This window comes from Papaver somniferum, chromosome 4 (genome assembly GCF_003573695.1).
Source record: "Papaver somniferum cultivar HN1 chromosome 4, ASM357369v1, whole genome shotgun sequence".
Lineage (NCBI taxonomy): Eukaryota > Viridiplantae > Streptophyta > Magnoliopsida > Ranunculales > Papaveraceae > Papaver > Papaver somniferum.
The window spans coordinates 35,031,846-35,054,206 of record NC_039361.1 but is presented as its reverse complement, the minus strand read 5'-3'; the positions used below and the strand labels follow the sequence as shown (position 1 = coordinate 35,054,206).

General features: G+C 36.5%; 1 protein-coding gene and 1 long non-coding RNA gene across 2 annotated transcripts; both read left to right on the top strand.

Annotated features, from left to right (window-relative positions):
* Positions 1-6,203: 6,203 nt before the first annotated feature.
* Positions 6,204-8,956, top strand: LOC113273720. Its single transcript, XR_003322567.1, has 2 exons — positions 6,204-6,378; positions 8,781-8,956. It is a non-coding gene; the product is annotated as an uncharacterized LOC113273720 (long non-coding RNA).
* Positions 8,957-13,304: 4,348 nt separating this feature from the next.
* LOC113272326 (probable fatty acyl-CoA reductase 5) lies at positions 13,305-15,534 on the top strand. Its single transcript, XM_026522178.1, has 9 exons — positions 13,305-13,407; positions 13,531-13,634; positions 13,726-13,928; positions 14,016-14,116; positions 14,234-14,432; positions 14,517-14,681; positions 14,866-14,947; positions 15,051-15,365; positions 15,463-15,534. The coding sequence occupies exons 1-9, from the start codon at positions 13,305-13,307 to the stop codon at positions 15,532-15,534; spliced, it is 1,344 nt and encodes a 447-aa protein (XP_026377963.1).
* Positions 15,535-22,361: the final 6,827 nt, after the last annotated feature.

The window sequence follows — 22,361 nt, the reverse complement described above, 5'->3', positions numbered from 1 at the left end:
GAACTTGAAGGTCCCATATGTTGTCAAAAGTAAAGTTGCTCGTGAATTGGTTTTCGTATTGATGAAAGGACGAATGGACTTTTGACAAATACAAAAGTTATGCCTATGCAGTCATTTACTTGATGGAAATATGATAAAATCTTTTGTGTGACAAGGATAAAGTCTATTATGTCATTATGCATATAGTGATGGAAAGATAGAATAGATCCTTGTATGTATTCCGCGGTATTGATCTTCTTTGATCCATTCTTTTTGTATTACCGTGAAGGCTCCATTGTGTGTCTTATGTTGAGAACGATACAACTAAGTCGATTATTCTTATTGGCTTTGTTGGTTGTTCCATAAGATATTATATGTTGAGCATTATGAACTAAATTAATCATCTTGGTTGGTTATTTAGTTATTTGCCCCGAAAGTCTTCTTTTGTCGAGCAAAACTTTTGACAATTAAATTGATTACTTTCGTGATTAGTTTGGTTGTTTGTATTCCAATTAGATTAATTATGGGTTCTCTTGTAATTAGTCTAGTTGAGTTTTCATATATTCCACAAGTTCTTGTGTTGAGTATCTGAACGGCTATACTAACTGTGTTCTATTGGTTGATGTAGTCGTATATTCCGTAAGGTTTTCCTTATGTTGAGTATGTGAACGATTAAGTTAGTCATCTCCGTATGATTACCTTAGTCGTAGCTCCGTAAGTTTACTTATGTTGAGCACAATCAATTAAATTGATCACTTTTGTGGTTTGATTTAGTTGTGTATTCCAATTAAATTAATCATGGGTTACTTGTGATTAATTTGATTGAGTTTTGGATATAGAAAATCATTTTCCTATGGTTTTTGGTGTCCAATTATAAATCCTTCTTTTCTTTCAAAATTAAGGTCGCTCTTGTTGTTCTCTCGGGAATGACATCAAATGGGGGAGAGTTATTTTGAACTTGTGCTTAATGGTAATATCTTGCGGGGTGTGCGGCTGTGGAATTTTATAGGGGTTATCTTGTATCTTAAAACTCCTTGATGAATGCATTTAGCTTAGGCTTTATGATTGCATCTAAATTAAGTTGCTATGTATTTCTTCTTTTAGTCTATGAAACGTCTCTTCTCGGAAATTTCATTATGAACCCATTCTTGTACCTTTGCCAATTTTATTGACAAAAAGGGGGAGAATTAATGTGTAGCTCTACTACATATACACATGGTTTTCGGATCATTGTGTAAGGGGGAGTGGTTTCCATGTGAGATGGAGTATTGACTATGGGGGAGTGATACATATCACCGTAGTATTATTGTTAAAATCGTGATGCAATTGGACGTTGATGTTACATAATAATACTATGTCACTGTATAATAATGATCGAGAATCTCGATTTCTCTCATTGTTATAGTTACGGATCTTCAACAACGGTGATGCTAAACTTACAACCTTTGGGATCATTGGAGTACTTGGAAGGACGAAGATTTCAGGGAACGTTGAAGATTAGACTATGGAATAGGAGCCACTAAAGTTTATCTTTTCTTGCATTCCATATGTATTAATAGTTTTGTCACTAAAATTGACAAAGGGGGAGATTTTTAGAGCATAGCTCGGTCGACCTCGCATGCGTTGCTATCTCAAGCATGTTTGTCAATGTTAGTGATCAAAACTATGAGTTTTGATTTCTAGTCTACATAGCTAAGTCTCGGACTAGGATAGAAAAGTGTAGTTGAGCTCAAGGACTTCATGGCGATTCATCATACAACGACGAAGATATACTCAAGGAACCGTGGAACTTCATCAACAAAAAGGTATGTGGATACTTGAACTTATATATCACTCAAAAGTCTATCTCTTCTATCTCCTACTTCTTATGAGACAAAAGTCATATGCTATATAGACTGGATCATACACATTTGATATTTCGAGTCGAGTATATCTCGCCTATCTATATCTCGAAATCATGTGTTGGTAAAGCGTCTCGCTTTGATCGGGTTTATGTTCACCTAATGACGAAAGTCATATTGTTTCAATCACTTTGAAAATCGCTTTGAACAGAAATAGCGTAACAACTATATAACGTCCTCTAAGAATGTTTCAATGGTTGGAATGAGAGTTTAGGTCTATATAACCAATAATGGATATAAGCATTGTGTGGAAACACATATGTGCATAAGTCCTATTCCTTAATCCGAAGTTTGCGAACTTTGTTGATTGAGAGAAACCGGAGGAATTGCGCTTTGCCAAGTCCGCGAACTCAGTTTGCGAACTCAGTCCGCGAACTGACGGAAGCTCTCTTGCCGAGAATTTCTGCTAGGTTTTCCAAAAACTCGTTTGCGTGTTCAGTCCGCGAATTAGTCCGCGAACCTAGTCCGCGAACTGGCGGAAGTCTCCTTGCCGAAATTTTCTGCTGAGTTTGGAAAACTCTTCCGGTTGTCTTAAGTCCGCGAACTTGTTTGCGTACTTGAGTGGGTTATGATCTAAAGATGTGCTCTGAACATGAAACTTAAATTACTAAGGAATGCAGTATGTAAACCGTGTCTATAAAGTTCATGAGCCGATTCAATCGAATCATCTTTGTTTCAATTGTGTCTTGTGTAGTTACATAAGATCTCATAGCAATTGAACAACTCTCTAACTAGTTCATTTGAGTCAATTGAACTATTTATGGTGAAGAAGAACAAGGTTAATATGAAATGCTCATATGGTTGACCTTTTGGGTTACTACGTTGAACCAACATACACGTACACGTTTGGGCACGGTTTTCACAAACCCAGTAAACGTATATCTCAAGTGTGTGTGACAAGCTAAGTTTTTGATCTAACGGTAGAGAAATATCATCTTGAATCTAAATCAGGTTTTCATCTAACAGTGAATATTGATTGCTTTGTAACTAAGGCAAAACCCTGAATTGAAGACTATATATATGAGACATCTAGCATTGGGAAAAACTAATCCCCACACGTCTGTGTGATACTAGTGCGCTCGCTAGAGTCGATTATCCTCTAACCTTTGGTTTTCTTCTCTAAAACCAGGTTAACGACTTAAAGACTTCATTGGGATTGTGAAGACAGACCGATACTACTTTTATCGTAGTTGTGTGATCTGATCTTGCATCTTCTATCGTATGAGTACAATCTTTGATTGGCTTGAGATCGTGAGAGTTCTCCGATAGGCAAGATAAAGAAGTCACAAACATCTTCGTCTCACTGTTTGTGATTGCTCGACGTCCTCTTGTGTATTCAAGTAAGACTGTTGAGAGGTGATTGATTAATCTAGGTTGTTCTTCGAGAATATAAGACCGGATTATCAATTGGTTCCTGTTCACCTTGATTTCATATCTTAAGACGGGACAAAAACCTAGGGTTTTTCTGTGGGAGACAGATTATCCCTTGATAGACTTTTCTGTGTGAGACAGATTTGTTTATTATCAAGTCTGCGATTTTGGGTTGCAGCAACTCTTGGTTGTGGGTGAAATCAGCTAAGGGAATCAACTGCGTAGTATCCTGCTGGGATCATAGGCGTAGGAGTACAACTGTACCTTGAATTAGTGGGAGACTTATTGGGGTTCAACTATAGTCCAGTCCGAAGTTAGCTTGGAGTAGGCTAGTGTCTGTAGCGGCTTAATACAATGTGTATTCAATCTAGACTAGGTTCCGGGGTTTTTTTGCATTTGCGGTTTCCTCGTTAACAAAATTTCTGGTGTCTGTGTTATTTCATTTTCGGCATTATATTGTTTATCTTTATAATTGAAATAATACAGATTGTACGTTAAAGTTTAATCGATTAGAGATCCGAACTTGTGGTTGTCGATTTCATTGATTAACACTTGGATATTGGTCTTTGGTACCGTCCAAGTTATTCCTTGTATTTGATAAAGAGTCGCTATTGTTTTTAGCTTGAGTAAAAATCAAATCAAGAGAGAGATATTAACTCCTTGAGATACTTTTATCTAGATTGAGTATGACTGTCTAGTTGATTATCTAGCAAAGTATTTCGGAGTTAGTCCATACATATTGTTAAGCGAAATATTGGGTGGTGTTGTTAGACCCCCGCCTTTTCACATTTTATAGGGGAGAGTTCTTAATTGAATTGTGCTTAATTGCCAAATCTTTGTGGGGAGTGCGGTTGTGGAATATTGTAGGGGTTTATCTTGTATCTTTATAAACTCCTTGATGGAGTGCGGCTATATGATTGCATCTAAAAAGTTGATATGTGCTTTCTTTTGGTCATGGAGTGTCTCTATGGAAATTTCATTAGGAACCCACTAGTTTTCGTGCCTTTGCCAATTTTATTGACAAAAAGGGGGAGAATTAATGTGTAGTTCACACTACAAATACATATGGTATTCGGATCATTATGTAATGGGGAGTGGTTTCCATATGAGATGGAGTATTGACTAAGGGGGAGTGATACATATCACCATAGTAATGTTGTCGAAGTTGTGATACAATTGAACTTTGATGTTGTGTAATGATACTATGACACTGTGTGACAATGATTGAGAGCTTTTGTTTTCTCATTGTTATGGTTACGGATCTTCAACAGGGATGACGCTGCATTGATTATCTTTGGAATCATTGGAGTACTTGGAAGTGACGAAGATTTCGAGTAATGTTGAAGAACCAAAGAGATCATGCATGTGGAAGAGAAGCCGAAAAGTTTATTTATTTTGTATTCCATATGTATTGATAGTTTTGTCACTAAAATTGACAAAGGGAGAGATTGTTAGAGCATTGCTCGGTCGAACTCGCAAGCGTGGCTATCTCAAGATTGTTTGTCAAGTTTAGTCGCCAAAACTATAAGTCTTGATTTCTAATATACTTATAGCTAAGTCTCGGACTAGGATAGAAAGTGTAGTTGAGCTCTAGACTCCACGGCGTTCATCATACAAAGACGAAGAACTACTCAAGGAACTGGTGGAACTTCATCGACAAAAAGGTATGTGGAGACTTGAACTTATATATCACTCAGAAGTCTATCTACTCTATCTCCTATCTTGAGACAAAAGTCGTATTGCTATATAAACTTCTATTATACACATTTGCTATTTTGAGCCGAAATTATCTCGCTTATCTATTTCTCGAAATATGTGTTGGTAAGCTTTCGCTTTGGCCAAGTTCATCTTTACAAGTGACGAAAGTCATGTTGATTGTTTCAATCTCTTGAAAATCGCTTTGATAAAAAATAGTGTGTGAATAACCGCTATATAACATCCTCTAAGAATGTTTCAATGCTTGAAATGAGAGTTTAGAATATGTTACCATCTTTGGATATAATCATATAGTGTGTTCGCACATTAGTGTATAAGTCCAAAACCGAGAACCAAATGTATGCATACTTGTGTGTGTACTAAATAGTTGATGGAGACTAAGTAAGTATGCGTACCCGTACGCATACTGGCGGAAGTTCACGACCGTGAATTTCTGCTGAGTTTGGAAATCAAAACCAACTCAATTCAGTTACCTAAGTATGCGTACCCGTATGCATACTTGCGGAAAGTTCACGTCCGTGAATTTCTGCTGAGTTTGAAAACCAAAACAAACTCAAATCCGGTTACTTAAGTACGCATACCCGTACGCATAGTTAAGTGTGTTACTTTCTAAAGTTAGTTTGTTCATGAACTAAAACATTTATATATTAAGGAATGAAATTTGCAAACCGTGGCTATAATGTTCATGAATCGATTCGAGTGAATCAAAACCGATTTTGCTTCGATTATGTCTTGTATACTTCTATAAGATCTAAGCAATTGAATAACTCTCTAACTAGTTCTTTTGAGTCATTTGAACTAGTTATGGTGAAGATGAATATGGTTGATATGAAAGTGCTCATATGGAGAAACATTTGTGTAAGGACCCTCAAGCTCGTCAACGCTATTTGACTGGTCTAACGATGATCAAAGGACGATTTAGACGATAATGACTTGATTAGTTAATATAGATTTTAATTAATAAAAATTAATATAACAACGATATAGATACGAAATTAGTACCGCTGGATAGATCTCGAAAAGTTACGTAGAATGGATTACTCGAACGTGTCAATCGGGCATCAGATGAAGAAGATATCATCAGAATTGTATGAAGGGAAAAATAGACTTTTGTTTTAGATCGACTTGGGATGCCCATATCTTAATAGTTGGGTGTCCTAGTAATTCTGGTCGGCCTTATCTTCACCAAACCGAGTGGATAAACTCTTATCCTTCATTTATCTTCTTCTTCATTCTTATTCTCTTTCTTCTTCTCCTCCTTCTATTCTCTTCTGTTTCTGATGCTTTCGAGAGATGAAAGTGAGATTTTATGTGAGGGAAATCAATTATGTAAGTTCGTTAAATGAAGAAGGGGATTATTGTTTTGTGAATCTTAAAGGATAAGATGGTACTGATAAAGAATCGAAATCAGGTAAATTAGGGTTTCGAATTGATTATTGTTTGTTTATGAAATTGCTTTATAATGTTATATTAGAGGTGGGTTTGCTGTTTATTGAAGTAATGATGGTAGTATGAAGTTTAATTTTGAGTTCATAGAGAATTAGGGTTTCTGTTCTTCCATAAATCAAAACAGAAATTAGAGTTCATGCAAGTTAGGGTGTTTGAGTCGGAATCTACAAATGAAGAAGATGAATTAGATAGAGGTGTTTGAAATTGGATACTACTTGAGTGGTACTGGAAGGAGGATGAATTAGGTTGCTGATGGTGATTTATAATTAGGTTTATGTGATCAGAGGTTGAGGAAGATGGGAGCTGTTGGGTGAGCAAGATAGGGTTGTACTGTAGTTTAGATCATGATGAAATACAGGGGATGTGAAGTTTCAAATATAATGAAGGTGATGGTTAGTGAAGTTATGGAGTGAACTAGTGATGAGGTTTGTTTATGGAGATGAAGTTGATATTGCAGGTCTGATGGAACTAGTGGAAGTATTTACAGGATGTAAAGAATTAGGTGCTTAATTTAGGATGATGTATGAATTGTTGCAGGGGAATGGAATGTTCAAACTAGTGTTGAGGTGGAAATTGCAGATAATGATGTTACTGTTGCAGGAAAGGTGTTAGTGGAGGAGAAGGGGAGTTAAGAGCTCATTCTTGAGCGGAAATGACACAGGAAGTAGTGAATTGTTGTTGAAGTTTAATTGAGAATGAGTTAGTAGATTGAAGAAAGGTTAAGGTGGTGATTGTAGAATCAAAGTGGGTAGTTTATTTGTGATCTTGGAACTGCTAAATATGCAGGTAAGTTGTAGTGATAGTAGTTGGGTTGATGTCTGGCTATGAATGTGTGTATTGGTGTAAGAAAATGAAATGGATAGCAACTGGATATACAAGTGGGTTATGCCAGATTATGAAGCTATTAATAGACATGAAGAACATGTTATCTTGAGCTGGGAATTACATATTTGCAATGATTGATGAAAACAAGACCTTGGAGATGAAGTGAATGTATGGGCAAGGACTGAGTTGTACAAGGAGTGGACTGGTACATGAAATGAAGCTGAATTTGCAGGCATAAATGGATGCACTGCTGTGTTACGGCATGAAGCTAGGAATGAGTTGTATATTGAATTGTAGAGTTCAGTTAGTAGATGTCTTTAGTTTCAATCTGGTGTTGAAATGATAATTGTTTGATTGCATCATTTTAGTTTTGGCAGGTTATGTGTTGCACCATGTTTGTACATTAGAAGTTTGGTCTGTGCAAAGGCATTGGCCTTGAACCTTTCTTTCCAGTCAGTTGTTAACCCTATTAAACTAAGGTGAATCGGTTTGACTCAGATTGACTCAGTGGATCAGTTTACCTGACCTTGACCTTTGACTGACATTGACGGTTAATTGACATAGTGACTGTCAGTTGACTCAGTTGGACCAGACCTTTTGTTAATGGGCCCGATTAATGGGCTTGGGCTTAGAACCATTAGATAGTTCACTTAGCTTATAACTAAACAATTGAATGAGATTATGTTATGAGCCTTGTATGAGCCTTTTGGCTAATCTCTTAGAGTGCTTGTGTGATTAACAGTTACTCTTTATTAACAACGACCGATTCAAAGATTGAACCAATAGATTGAGCATCTCGAGGTAAACGTGGCTTGTCATCATATCAGGTGGGAACTCTGTAACCTTCTTGTAATCATTGAGCATTATTTCTATTGCGAGCATGATGAGTCTTTATTACTTTTGGCATGGTTGTATGTTTTACTATTTATGCGAATGCTTGTATGTGTCTTGATGTGCGTGTAATATGCGTTGTATGATTTCCCCGCAAGGAGTGTCTGTGATTCCCCACGACTCATAAGTTAAGTATGGCGGCTTCTTCCCCGTTTTAATATTACTTGGTAGGGAAGCTTCTTCCCGTTTCAATATATTAGTAGGGCGGCTTCTTCACCGTTTCGATAATATATAAATAATATATAGTAGGGCGGCTTCTTCCCCGTTATAATATTACCTAGTAGGGAGGCTTCTTCCCCGTTTCGTTATTATATATATTATTTTATTTTGGGAAAATCACTCGTGTGCATATTATACTTTTCTGATCTTGATAGTAATATTCTGAATCATGGTTTCTATAGACACTCTGCGTGGACGATGATATTATTATTAAATAGAGTTTCTCGTGCGTCGTCTTCTCCAATGAGTTTGGCGAGGTTAGAGAGACACCTGCTTCATGATGCATAAATAGTTGAATACTTAGTTTCTTTTTGCTTTATTTTAATTTATAATCTTTAGAACTGCGAAGCATGTTAGTGATTACTTGAGAGTTACATGTTTTCATTGAGCACCCTTTTGGGATGATGTGCTCACTTGTTCCCACTTCAGTTTTCAGTAATCAGAGGAAATGGATGGCACGAAGATATTTGTTCCGCAGTTTAGAGCTTTATCGAATCTAGTGTTGATGTGTATCTTTTATTACATATAAGTATTCTTTCTTTATTCTGTAAACAACACAGTAATATATTCTTAACATTTGAAAGACTTTCATTTATATGATATCAGAGAGTTGGGTTTTGTTATTGGCACTTTATATAATTATGATTCTTAAAATCGGTAATCTAGTTTTAATGATTCAACTAGGTTGTAATCCTATTAGATAAGCAGGTTTAGTACTTGGGGCGTCACAATTTTGTTAACTACTGTTGAACCAACTAGGTGTACACGTTTAGGTACGGTTACACAAACCTAAATGAACGTGCATTTTATTTGTGTATAACAAGCTAAGATTCGATCTAACGGTTGAAATATATTAGTTTGAATATAATCAGGTTTTCATCTAATGGTGAATATTGAATGCTTTGTTACCAAGGTAACATTGATTGCAAACCCTGATTTGAAGACTATATAAAGGAGAACTCTAGCAACTGGGAAACCTAATCCCCACACCTTCTGTGTGATACTAGTTGTATAAGCTAGATTCGATTCTCCTTTAACCTTAGGTTTATATCGAGACCCTGTAGGTTAACGACTTGAAGACTTCATTGAGATTGTGAAGCCAGACCCAACTATTTTCTCTCTAGTTGCGTGATCTGATCTTGTTGTTTCTATCGTATTGAGTACAATTGTAAAATTATTTCGAGATTAATTTCTCCGATAGGCAAGATAGGAAAGTAGTCACAAACATCTTCGTCTCATCGTTTGTGATTCCGCAATATCGCGCTAGTCGATTAAGATTATTGTGAGGTGATTGATAATTCTAGGCTGTTCTTCGGGAATATAAGTCCGGATTATCGATTGGTTCATGTTCACCTTGATTTATCAAAATATGGAACAAAACTCGTAGGTATTTCATTGGGAGACAAATTTATCTATTCGTGTAGACTCTTCTGTGTAATACAGATTTGTTTATTAAAATCTTCGACTTTGGGTCGTAGCAACTCTTGGTTGTGGGTGTGATCAACTAAGGGAATCAAGTGTGTAGTATCCTGCTGGGATCAGAGACGTAAGGAACGCAACTGTACCTTGAATCAGTGTGAGATTGATTAGGGTTCAACTACAGTCCAGTCTGAAGTTAATTGGTAGTAGGCTAGAGCCTGTAGCGGCTTAATACAATGTGGTTTTCAATATGGACTAGGTCCCGGGGGTTTTCTGCATTTGCGGTTTCCTCGTTAGCAAAATTCTGGTGTCTGTGTTATTTCTTTTCCGCATTATATTTTGTTATATAATTGAAATATCACAGGTTGTGCGTTAAGATCAATCAATTAGAATATCCAACCTTTGGTTGTTGATTTACATTGATTGACACTTGAACGTTGGTCTGTGGTACCGTTCAAGTAACTCCTCTTATTCAATCGGGCTCGCAGATTTCTATTTTCCGATTGCGGATTGAATTAAGAGTTAGAGATATTAAACTCTTTGATATACTTTACTCTAGATTGAGTCTGACTGTCTAGTTGATTCTCTAGAAAGTGTGTTGGAGTAAGTCCTCTCAGATTGACAAACGAATTGTTGGGGTGTGGTTGTTAGACCCCCGCATTTTCAGAAAACTTTAGTTCAGATCCAAGCAATCCGAACAAGGCAGTCCAAAATCTTCCTGTAAATCGTGAGTCTCTATCACTCACAATATCTTGAGGAAGTCCCCAATACTTCACTACATTCTTGAAGAATAGATCCTCGGCAACATCTGCATTACAAGAATGGGGACAGCGAAAGAATGTAGCATACTTCGAAAAACGATCAACGACGACCATTATTGAGCTAACGGGTACGCAAACAGCAGTCCCGGACCTAACTCAGGTAGAACCGTTCACATACTAGGTATGCAAACTTGGTTCCCGGACTTCTCAGTTAAAACTGTTCGCATACTAGGTATGAAAACTTGGTTTCCGGACCCGAATCATACCAAAATAGTTTGCATACTAGGTACGCATACTGTGTTGTATCTAGATGAAGGTCATTGAAACATCCGTAAAAGACGACAATAACTGTCTCACACAAACTATTAGCTTATAACTAATTTTCAAGTGATCGAATGATCAATACGAAACTTTCCAAGTCGACATCAAATGATTGTCTCACACAAATCATGTAAGATGTTTCAAGGAAATTTCCACATGATCATATTTTGACTAAACTCGTCAAGAATGATGATGAACTAGCTAAACCAAAAAGCTTTCAACAAATATTTCGAGAAATATATAAGCGAGTTACACTCAGCTCGAAATATCAAATTTGTATAATATAATATAATAGTATATATAGCTATACAACTTAGTCTCATTATGAGATAGAATAAAATAGACTTCTGAGTGATAGATAAATTTTAGTCTCCACATACCTTTTGTTGGTGAAGTTCCTCCAAGCTCTCCTTAGTAGATCTTTGTCTTCAATCAATGAACGTCGTGAAGTCTAAATCTCAACTACACATTCTATCCTAATCCGAGACATAGCTATAAGTAGACTAGAATTCAAGACTTATAGTTTTGATCACCTAAACTTGACAAACAAGATTGAGATAACAACCTTGCGAGTTCGACCGAGCAGTGCTCTAACACATATTTTTACCTTTTTAGGTAAAGAAATTTCCACATTCGGAAGACTCCCCCATACCTTTAAGAATTTATGGGAAGGTGTACGACATTTCCGTAATTCATGAGTACTTTTCTTTTTTTATGAGATAGTTTGTTAAGGATATAATTTTTCGTAAGTACAGCTTCCCGCAACAAATTATCCAGCAAACCTGAACTTAGTAATATAGTTTTTTTTCATTTTTTCAATGAACAATTCTTGGATTCCGTAATACCGCTTGATTGTGGATTACAGTTTGCATCGTCTCTCGACTCTTTCCTTTTCATTAGATAGACGTAATAATAACGGGTGCCATCATCAAAAAAAAAAATGAAATATTTCTTTTCATTTCTTATTTGCACTAATTTAAAATCACTATGAACCAAATAATCCTGGACGTGAGGAATAAAAAAGAGGAAGAGGAATAAAAAAATTTCTTACTTGTTGGTTTGTTCGTTTTCTTATTTTTTTCTATTTCAGAGATTTAATTATTAGTGAATAAGATAAATCGAAAGGATTTCGACCTTTTTCTTAATGCAAAAATAAAATAAAAATAAAGTAATCTAATTTAGTGTATTTTTAATTTTGTTTTTACACAAGTTAAACATCTGCAATTTTAATCAAGACCTATGAGGTTAGTAATGAATCAGATCGGAAATAAATATGACCGGATCACCAGTTTACTGGTCTAACCTGCCAGTTCCGTTTTCCGTTCTCTTAACATTGGATTTTACTAGTGCCGTACATAGGTCAGTGATGAATCACATCATCATCTCATCTAAACAAACCTGTAGCCCAAGTTGGCAGACGTCACCGAAACCAAATAAAGTATGATCACTGTCAACAGCATCATATATATATGGGTAGAAAACAAATCATTAAACCACTACTAATACTAAAAAAAGGAATATATTAAGAACAATCAAGGGAAGAAACACATAATTTGGGTTAGGTTACTAACAGTCCGTTGCATCCTTTCCCTTTTGAGAGTTTTAAAAATGTAAAGAGGGGGGTTCCGTGATAGTCTCAGGTTGATGAGGCTTTGGGTATTCGATGACTAAATATTTTTACAAGATGAATCAGCAAGGCTGCTAATGGGGTGTCAGGATTAGTAGAGGGTGTACCAAGTCAAGACAAAAACAATTTTATCCTATATGAAATTGATTTTGTCTTATTATAATTTTGGAGACCACCGGTTAATTTGGTACCCCTGTTAGCATTGTTGTGAATCAAAAGATGGATCTCGATCGACTAACAATGATATTAAAATTAAAATTCCATTTCACCAAGTAAGAAACAGAATTAGGTGGTGGCTTGGTCGTTGTCATATGTGGAGTCGGAGGCGTGGGGTAGTTAGGGAGGTCGTGGTCCTTGTGCTCTAAGACGAAGAACGGGTAGGATCACATCACATGGGGTCGGATAATTTTAGGCTTCTACCCGTTCCCCAACTATGAAACTCACCGGACCTCCGGAGCCTGTACAAGAACATTCATGGGACCACCAAATCAAGATATTTTTTTGAAGGGACCACCAAATCAAGATATTTTTTTGAAGGGACCACCAAATCAAGATATTCTTAGGTTTATCACACATTTTCTGGAAAACATACTATTAATGTTTCTCTACTCCACCTACTCCACGTGTTAAGAGAAATTATTTTCCAGATAAAATATAGAGTTGAATCATTCTAGGGAGGCTATTGAAAAGTATAATGCCATCCATTGCATCTATAAAATATGGACGAAGTGCTTCTCGATTTTTTTCATAGCTAGTGTGTACATAGACTTCCAATCAAATCTTAAAAGCAAATATATTTTTTTGGGGTTACATATAAAATAAGCAATGGAACTGAATGGGATTGTACAATCCCTTGATAACACGAGCATTCTTGTCACTGGTTCAACTGGGTTTTTATCTAAGACTAATAATACTAACCTAGCTATTGGTTTTTAATTAGCTAAATTAAGTATCTTTTTCAGTGGTAAATAATAACTTTTTAAATAGCCAGATAACATCTTAATTATTCAAATTCTGTGATTTCATGTTATTATCATAAATTTTTATGCAGTGTTTGTGGAGAAGTTACTTAGGGTTCAACCAAATATGAAGCAACTTTTTCTGCTTTTAAGACCCGCTGATGCATCTTCCGCTACTCAACGTCTACGTAATGATGTATGAATTCGTTGCTTTGTTTAAATGTGGGTTGTATACATTTCGAAATTAATATAATGATACAATCTGGTTTGTTAGTGCGGTTTTGAAGGTGACAGGAAAAGAAGTATTTAGGGTGTTAAGGAAGAAACATGGTCTTGGATTTGATTCTTTTATTTCAGAAAAGGTAACACCTGTTTTCGGCGACATCAGTTTAGAGAATTTGGGAATTAAAGACTCTGCTTTGAGGAAGAAAATACATAAAGAAGTCCAAATTGTTGCCAACTTTACTGCAACTACGAATCTCGACGAAAGGTACTGCATCAACACGAATGATCCAAACCATATTTCATTTACTTGTTATAGATTTTTTTAATTCCAGTAACTATGAATTTTCTTAAGATACGATGTGGCGCTCGATGTGAATACAATGGGAGCCAAGCATGTTTTCGATCTCGCAGAGAAGTGTGAGAATCTAGAAATGATTCTCCAGAAATCTACTGGTAAGTGATGAGTTTATTACATATATAGACAACACCATAAAATCCACAATTTTATACCCATTATTAACATCTTCCACTGGTGAACGTATCCATGTGTGCATGCAAATGACTGATCAGCGTACATACATACCGGAGAGACACCTGGAGTTATTCTTGAAAAACCTTTTGATATATGTCAAACAATGAAGGAAACCTCAAAGATTCTGGACATTGATGAAGAGAGGAGATTGGTGCGAGACAGATTGAATGAACTCAAGGCTGCACAAGCCTCAAAAAAACAAGAAACCGCTGCAATGAAAGAACTTGGAGCCGAAAGGTTTGATAGATGTTAGTGTGTTCCGTTAAGATTTCTTTCTTTCTTGTCATCCTCCTACCCTAACTCGGTCGGTGCAGTGAATAGAGCTAAATTATATGGATGGCAAAACACATATGCGATTACAAAAGCAATGGGAGAGATGATAATTAGTCGGTCGTTGAAAAGAAATATTCCGGTGGAAATCGCAAGGCCTACAATTGTCAGTTCCACCTACAGGGAACCATTTCCTGGTTGGATAGAAGGCGTGAAGTATGTACTTACCCTCGATCATTACTCGATTCTAAACAATTTTTTTTTACCATTCAAGGCTAAATCACACTAAAACATCCAAGAGCTTATTAATATATTACCGGTTGATACTACATTTCCATCTATTAAATCTACCTCAAATTTAGACTGATCATGTAATTGTTTTATTGGGTGATAACTGCAGAACTTTCGACCCCTTTGTGATATATAGTGGAAGAGGGAAGTTGCCGTGTTTGCTTGGGAACCATGAGTCCTTCCTAGATATTGTAAGTTAATCCTAACAACTGATCTAATGTGTAAGTAAATGGATCAAATTTTATAATGCTTGACATGCTTGTGACTCTTATTATGAGTGGATAAATGAAACAGATCCCAGGAGATATGGTGGTGAATGCTGTAATAGTGGCGATGGTGAATCATACGAAGAGTAACAATAGAAGTGTGTCTGGTGTTGACGAAGAAGATGAGAACCATAATTATCGATATATCTACCATTTGGGTAGTTCTGCCAACCGAGAGAAGATGAACATCATTAAGGTGGTTAAATATGCTTGTGAGTATTTCTGTAAAAATCCATTGATGGATAAACATGGAAATGTTGTCGACATTGTTAAGACTGTTTTCTTCCCCACCATGGCAAGCTTCCGGCAGCACATAAATGACAATTATGTGTTACCTAAGAAGGTTGGTTAATGAAACATTACTAATGGGTACCTTAGATTATGATGAAGACAATCCCACACTTGGTTCATTTCCTTATTTTTCATTTTATTTTTGTCAGGAAGGAAAAGTTAGCGTTGCAAAGCGATTGGTGGAATTTTATGAGCATTATCTACTATTTAAGAAAATTTAAGTAGGTTCCACCTATTCAAATTAACTCTTCCAATTTTGTGCTGGAGAAGGCATTCATATATATTTGAAGAGGGAATGCAACTTAATTGGTGTAAGTTTGAATAATCCTTGCAGTTTTGACGATTCGGCTACTGAGGAATTGAGAATGTGGATGAAAGCGAACGGATCTGAAGAGGCAGATATGTTTGATTTTGACCCTAAACACATAGATTGGAAAGAATACATGTTGAATATTCATATTCCTAGACTCATGAAATATGTTATTGAAGGTTTTAATAGCACAAACTAGCTTCTTCACTGAAAATCGAGTTAACATGCATCTGACCTGATGTGTCAAAATTGAAAAGCATTACAACTTTATGGATTGTCCACTATGGGAAAATATCAAACCATGCTATTGTTCTTGTGATTATGTTTACCTTACGTACTATGTGTTTAGACAGCTCCTATGTAACAAGTTACAAGAATCGTAGCAATTAATAATAAAAATGGGTTATTTTATTTTTGGACCCAGTAAAGTAAAGTGATCACTAATGTTACTGTTGTATATATGCCTTGAATATGGATTAGTATCCTGTTTGGTCTTGAATATGGATTAGTAACCAAGAGTGTATTTCCCAATTTCCATTACTAGAGCAAGTTTGTTGTTAATACTCTGATGAGTTCTTCTTCTGAGTACCTTATTGTTGATGGTGGTTTTTAGTTCAGGGCGAAAACTGTAAAAATTTGTCTACCTGATCCGACATCAGAAATAGTGGACCTTGATATGTCTATATTCCGCAAGGAATTTGAAGAATATATCAAAATATGATAAATGCTTGTGCCTCTCTTCATATTGTATTGAAACTCAAGCTCCTAGATGAATTGTTCACTAGTATAGAGCCTAATGAGTATTCAAGCTCCTGGATGCATTATTCACTAATGCATAACCCGTTGAGTATTTATCCTATGCTATGTTCCCGGCTGAACTCTTAACATTGACATGATATGACAATTAATGCTCACTCTCAGCTGAGTAGCATGAATTTCATGAAGTGTCAAGATTAAGATGCGCATGAAAATACTTAATCGGAGGCGCGCCGAGCTGCGCTGCTCTCCCGGATAAAAATTAGTGATTTTGTATCAACATGCAAACTTCACCAAAAAAATTGACCAATTTTGTGTCGATTCACAAAATTCAATTTTGACCTAATATTGTCGATTTACAAAAAATTAGGTTTTTTCCCCCAAAACGGAGCCTGCATGATATCTCGATCCCTATTGGTTAAGACTAAACCTGGGCAAGCTAGGAAACTGGCCCCTGGAGCTAGTAGAAATAAAATTCTACCAAAAATCGGAAACCAAGAGAAAAAGGCAATTTGTGACCAATTTTAGCAGTAGCTAAAAAAACGGGGGTACAACAACCACACCCAATATTTCGCATAGCAATCTGTATGGACAAACTCCAATATACTTTCTGGAGAATCAACTAGACAGTCAGACTCAATCTAGATAAAAGTATATCACAGAGTTTATATCTCAATCTCTCAATTTGATCTTTACTCAAGCAAATAGAAATATGCGAGTCTTTATCAAAGAGAGATAACTTGGATGGTACCAAAGACCAATATCCAGGTGTCAATCAATTTAAATCAACAACCAAAAGGTCGGATATTCTAATTGATTGAACAACGCACAACCTGTGATATTTCAATTATATAAACAAATATAATGCGGAAAAGAAATAACACAGACACCAGAATTTTGTTAACGAGGAAACCGCAAAAGCAGAACAACCTCGGGACCTAGTCCTGATTGAACATACACTGTATTAATCCGCTACAGACACTAGCCTACTCCAAACTAACTTCGGTCTGGACTGTAGTTGAACCCCAATCAATCTCACACTGATCCAAGGTACAGTTATGCTCCTATGCCTCTGATCCCAGCAGGATGCTACGTACTTGATTCCCTTAGCTGATCTCACGCACAACTAAGAGTTGCAACGACCCAAAGTCGAAGACTTTAATAAACAAATGTGTATCACACAGAAAAGTCTAGGTGATAGATAAATCCGTCTCCCACGAATATACCTATGAGTTTTGTTTCGTCTTTTGATAAATCAAGGTGAACAGGAACCGATTGATAGACCAGACTTATATTCCCGAAGAACGGCCTAGTATTGTCAATCACCTCACAATAATCTTAATCGACGCAGCGAAAAAAGATATTGTGGAATCACAAACGATGAGACGAAGTGTTTGTGATTACTTTTCTATCTTGCCTATCGGAGATATAAATCTCGAGCCAATTATTACAATCGTACTCGTAACGATAGAAGATGCAAGATCAGATCACACAACTACAAGAAAAGTAGTACCGGTTTGGCTTCACAATCCCAATGAAGTCTTTAAGTCGTTAACCTGGTTTAGAAGAAGAAACCAAAGGTTAAAGGAGAATCGACTCTAGCTATGCAACTAGTATCACATGTAATGTGTGGGGATTAGGTTTCCCAGTTGCTAGAGTTCTCCTTTATATAGTCTTTCAAATCAGGGCTTGCAATCAATGTTAGTTTGATAACAAAGCATTCAATATTCACCGTTAGATGAAAAACTGATTAGATTCAAGCTAATATTTCTCAACCGTTAGATCGAAAACTTAGCTTGTTACACACAAATGAAATGTCCAATTTTGGGTTTACGAACCGTTCCCAAACATTAACATTTGTTGGTTCAACAATAGTTAACCAAATGGTTAGCCATATGATTACTTTCATATCCACCATATTCTTCTTCACCATAACTAGTCCAAATGACTCAAATGAACTAGTTAGAGAGTTGTTCAATTGCTTAGATCTTATGTAACTACACAAGACACAATCGAAGCAAAAACGGTTTGATTCACTCGAATCGATTCATGAACTTTAAAGCCACAGTTTGCAAAAGCATTCCTTAGTTTATATAAACATGAGTTCAAGAACAACCGGTTTTAGATATGACCAACTCAAGTTCGCGGACTGGGTTCGCGGACTTAAGCTCACGGAAGGAGTTCAAAAACTCTAACTGAAATTCTCGGGTCGAGAACTTCTGCCAGTTCGCGGACTGAGTTCGCAATTCGATGTCACCATCATGATTTATAAAATAGCACTCAAGAGATCAAAGTAGTGCTTCTATTGGTGGGAGGTTGGGTAGCTCACCATTCTACCCGGAGTTTACGTACGGTGACACACACTCTAAAAGCACAAATTTAGACACGTACAATGAATTGAAGGTCGGTGCCTCTCATGATGTAACATGGACAGTCTCCACTATAGGGGACCCCAACTCTAATACCAAATTCAGCCTGCACCTCATTTGCCACTGGGATGTTTAAATCCAACTTTAACTCTCATACAATCAAGAAACCAGATCATGTTCTTTGTCATCTCTAAGTTCAGTCATTCTTGTGAGAATCTCGATGTAACCTTAGCGACAAGTATACTAAGTGACTCTAAACTAACTACAAGTTGGAGTTTCTTTATTCACTATTTTACACAAAAGTTGAAAATTTCATGAAAAATTTACAATGCAAATGCTTAACCACTCCCCCACACTTAAACTTTACATTGTCCTCAATGTAAATTGAGTCATCCAAAGTAAGTCAAGGTGGGAAATCTTATAATGATATGCGACAAGAAATCAGAAAAAGTAAATACAAGACAAGAAAAAGCTAAAAACGAAACAAGAATATAAAAATAAGACAAGAAATACTCATCGTATGGGTTTCCTCCCATTTAGCGCTTGGTTTAAAGTCGTCAGCCCGACTTGCACGACGAATTCCCCATACACCAATAATCTGAAAAGTTGGGGATCCTTTCATGTAACCTGTTTTGCAAATAGTAACTTCACACAAACATTAGTATAATAAAGCAAAAGTGACGATATAGCCCAATAGAAGTTTCCCCCACACTTAGTCTTTTCTACACTTGGAAGTGTATAAAGAACATAAAAATCAGGAACTTCTATGGTTTCTTCCTTGCAAACATTCATAGTATGAGAATCAAATGTTGCTAATGGTGGATATCGAGAAACAAAATCATTTAACAATATTCTCGAAGCACATACATTCAAGCCAATAAGAGGTAAAGGAGAAGGATTAATAGGCAAAGGGTTAGACAAACCTTGCAACTCTCGTGTTATGGTATCCTGTTCATCCTTAAAGAATTCAAGTGAATTACTTACCTCTTGCACATCGTGGTCCTCTATCAAAACTTGCAAGCATTCTTCGTCCGTCTCTGCCTCAACCAAAGTCTCGACATCAACATCATCATTACAATGCTTTGCAAGCTCAATTGGGTCTTCCACAATATTGGTCATATCAGCTTCATTCTCAACACACTCCTCTTTGTTGTAAGGCACATACTCTTTTGCGGCTCCAAATTTCGCTATAAGAACCTTTTTTAGAAGACTCAAAAATGCATCATCCTCAAGCTCCACCCTTTGAATAGGCTCTTGATCATTATAAAGATCAATGTTTGAGTAATCTACACAAGTGTCAACATATTCCTCTTCGTCTTCATTAGATTCAAACCTTGTTGCAACGAAATTCTGTAAAACACTAGTTTCATCATACTCATGTACCTTTTGAATAGGTGCTTGATCATTATAAAGATCAAGAGTTGAGTCCACTACACTAGTGCCATCAAGTATCTCCAAAGGTTGGTCCTTTTCAACACACTCATCTTCATTTTCAGACTCACCGTAATAAGAATCTTCATCTGTTTCCCATCCTTTATCACGACGCTGTTTAAGCTCCATACGAATGGTCCTACTAATTTCATCGACAAGCTCTTCCGAGGCTCCATCGTCTTCCAACTTGTATAGTTTCTGTGCAAGTTTTCTAACGTTCACACGTTTACCACCATTGGCTACAATATGTTCTCTTTCCCATGACTTTTCCCTTTGAATGGGTGAATGATCATAACTACGATCCGGAGTCGGGTAAGAAAAAGTGTTGCAGAAATTGTTTTGTACGATGTTCAGTCCATTTATAGCATTCATCCATCTCGGATAAAGCAAATTAGAAGTAGAATTGTCCCACCTAGGTGCTTGACTTACATACCCACTACCAGGTTGTTGTTGGTATGTATGAAAATCACCATAAGCTCTTGGATATTGATCATAGCCAATAAATTGGTTCCGATCGTATCCCATAGATGGTGAGCAATCGTCATAGTGTTGAGGAGGTTGAAAACTGTATCCATTGCTCCAGTATGCTTCTTCCATGTAACAATAAGTACCTGAAACAAGAGTTCTCAAAACTACATCAAAACCAGAAAATAATAAAAAGTAAAAACAAAACTAAAAATAAGAAACCAAAAACAAGTGACAACCGCTGCCTCCCCAGCAGCGGCGCCAAAATTTGATCGTTGTCGTATGCGTCAAAAATAAATTACTTTCTCATTACTCAAAATATATAATATAGCAAGGGCAAGAAAGGATCATTCCCACAGAGAGGACTAGGTTGTCAATATATTTTCGGTTTCCTATAAATAACAAGGGGGGATTTTTCTGATTTTTAATAAACTAGACAAATATAAAAGCAAAGAAACAAATAAAACAAATCAAATTAAGTATGCGAAAGTATTGGTTAAGGATTTCGTTTTCATTCACTAACATGCTCTTGTCATAATAACTAGAATTGATATTTAATCTCTCATTATCAAAGGCCCTAGGATACCTTGATCGCAAGTTTATCCCGCAAATCTCCTCTTATCATCAACAAACACATTAAAAGATGCGAATATGAATTCTATCTAAGAGAACAACCTAACGTGTAAAAGCACTAATCAAGTTTAATTCCCTAAATGCATTAAGTTCTATGAAATCATGCCAATCAAAGCAATCGAACGTGTAAAAGCACTAATCCGATTTAACAAAGGTTATGATCCACTTGTGACTATTAGGATGTACCACTACAAGCAATATTCACAATTATGCTACTTGCAATCAGAAATTTATCACTTTTACGTATAATAAACTCTAATCTAGCAATAAAGATGAAAGCAAACTCAATCGATTCGCGACTCGACTAAACAAGTTCAAATCATGTAACAATATTAATGGTGAATCATAAACGATAATATTGAGACAAAACTAATATATCAAACAAGGATTCATGTTATGTGAAATCAACTTTATCCATAACCAAAAATAATAATCTAGCTCATGTTCATGGAGTTCATAACAAGAATAAAGAGAAGTTTCATGTTTCTAAAACCCTAGAATAAAAGTAGAAGAAGAGATAAGATTCTCCCTAATGGAGAGGTGTCTAGATAATTAGGTCTCCTCCCTCTTAAATACCTCCTGCCAAGCTCTAAATTTAGGTTGAGAGCAAATAAACTCCGCCGAAAAGCAATCTCTGGAACAGCCCATGAGTGGAGCCCAGGTCCAAATCCATCTGGGTTATCTACCTGGACCAGTGAGTCAACTCGCCGTTTCGACCAATCCAAGCCAATTTCAGGTATTTTGTTTCAGCTCCTCCAGTGCATATAATTCATTCACCAGTTATTGCTTTCAGACATTCATTCAATTCCAGTTCCCATTTCAGCTCAACTGCAGTTCACCCGATGCATCTGCAATGCTCATTTAATTGCAATTAGTCGCAACGCTCAACAATTCACACACTCCCTTGCATCTATTACCACCTTCAAGCACAAACACAATCAACAGCTCCATCTTCTGTCATTCCCATTCACAACACAATCCTCGGCAGTAACAACCACTCTTCTTAAACCATATCATCAACACCATCTCAGCTCAATTCATTCCAAGCCGCTCCTCGCATGACTGTTATCCTAACATACATCTA

What these genes read in the sequence shown, in the direction of transcription:
- LOC113272326 (XM_026522178.1), top strand. Translation starts at nt 13,305, where the DNA reads ATGGAACTGAATGGGATTGTACAATCCCTTGATAACACGAGCATTCTT. An exon ending in CTCAACGTCTACGTAATGAT is followed by an intron (nt 13,635 to 13,725) that starts GTATGAATTCGT and finishes GCGGTTTTGAAG; the next exon opens with GTGACAGGAAAAGAAGTATT. An exon ending in GGTTGGATAGAAGGCGTGAA is followed by an intron (nt 14,682 to 14,865) that starts GTATGTACTTAC and finishes TGATAACTGCAG; the next exon opens with AACTTTCGACCCCTTTGTGA.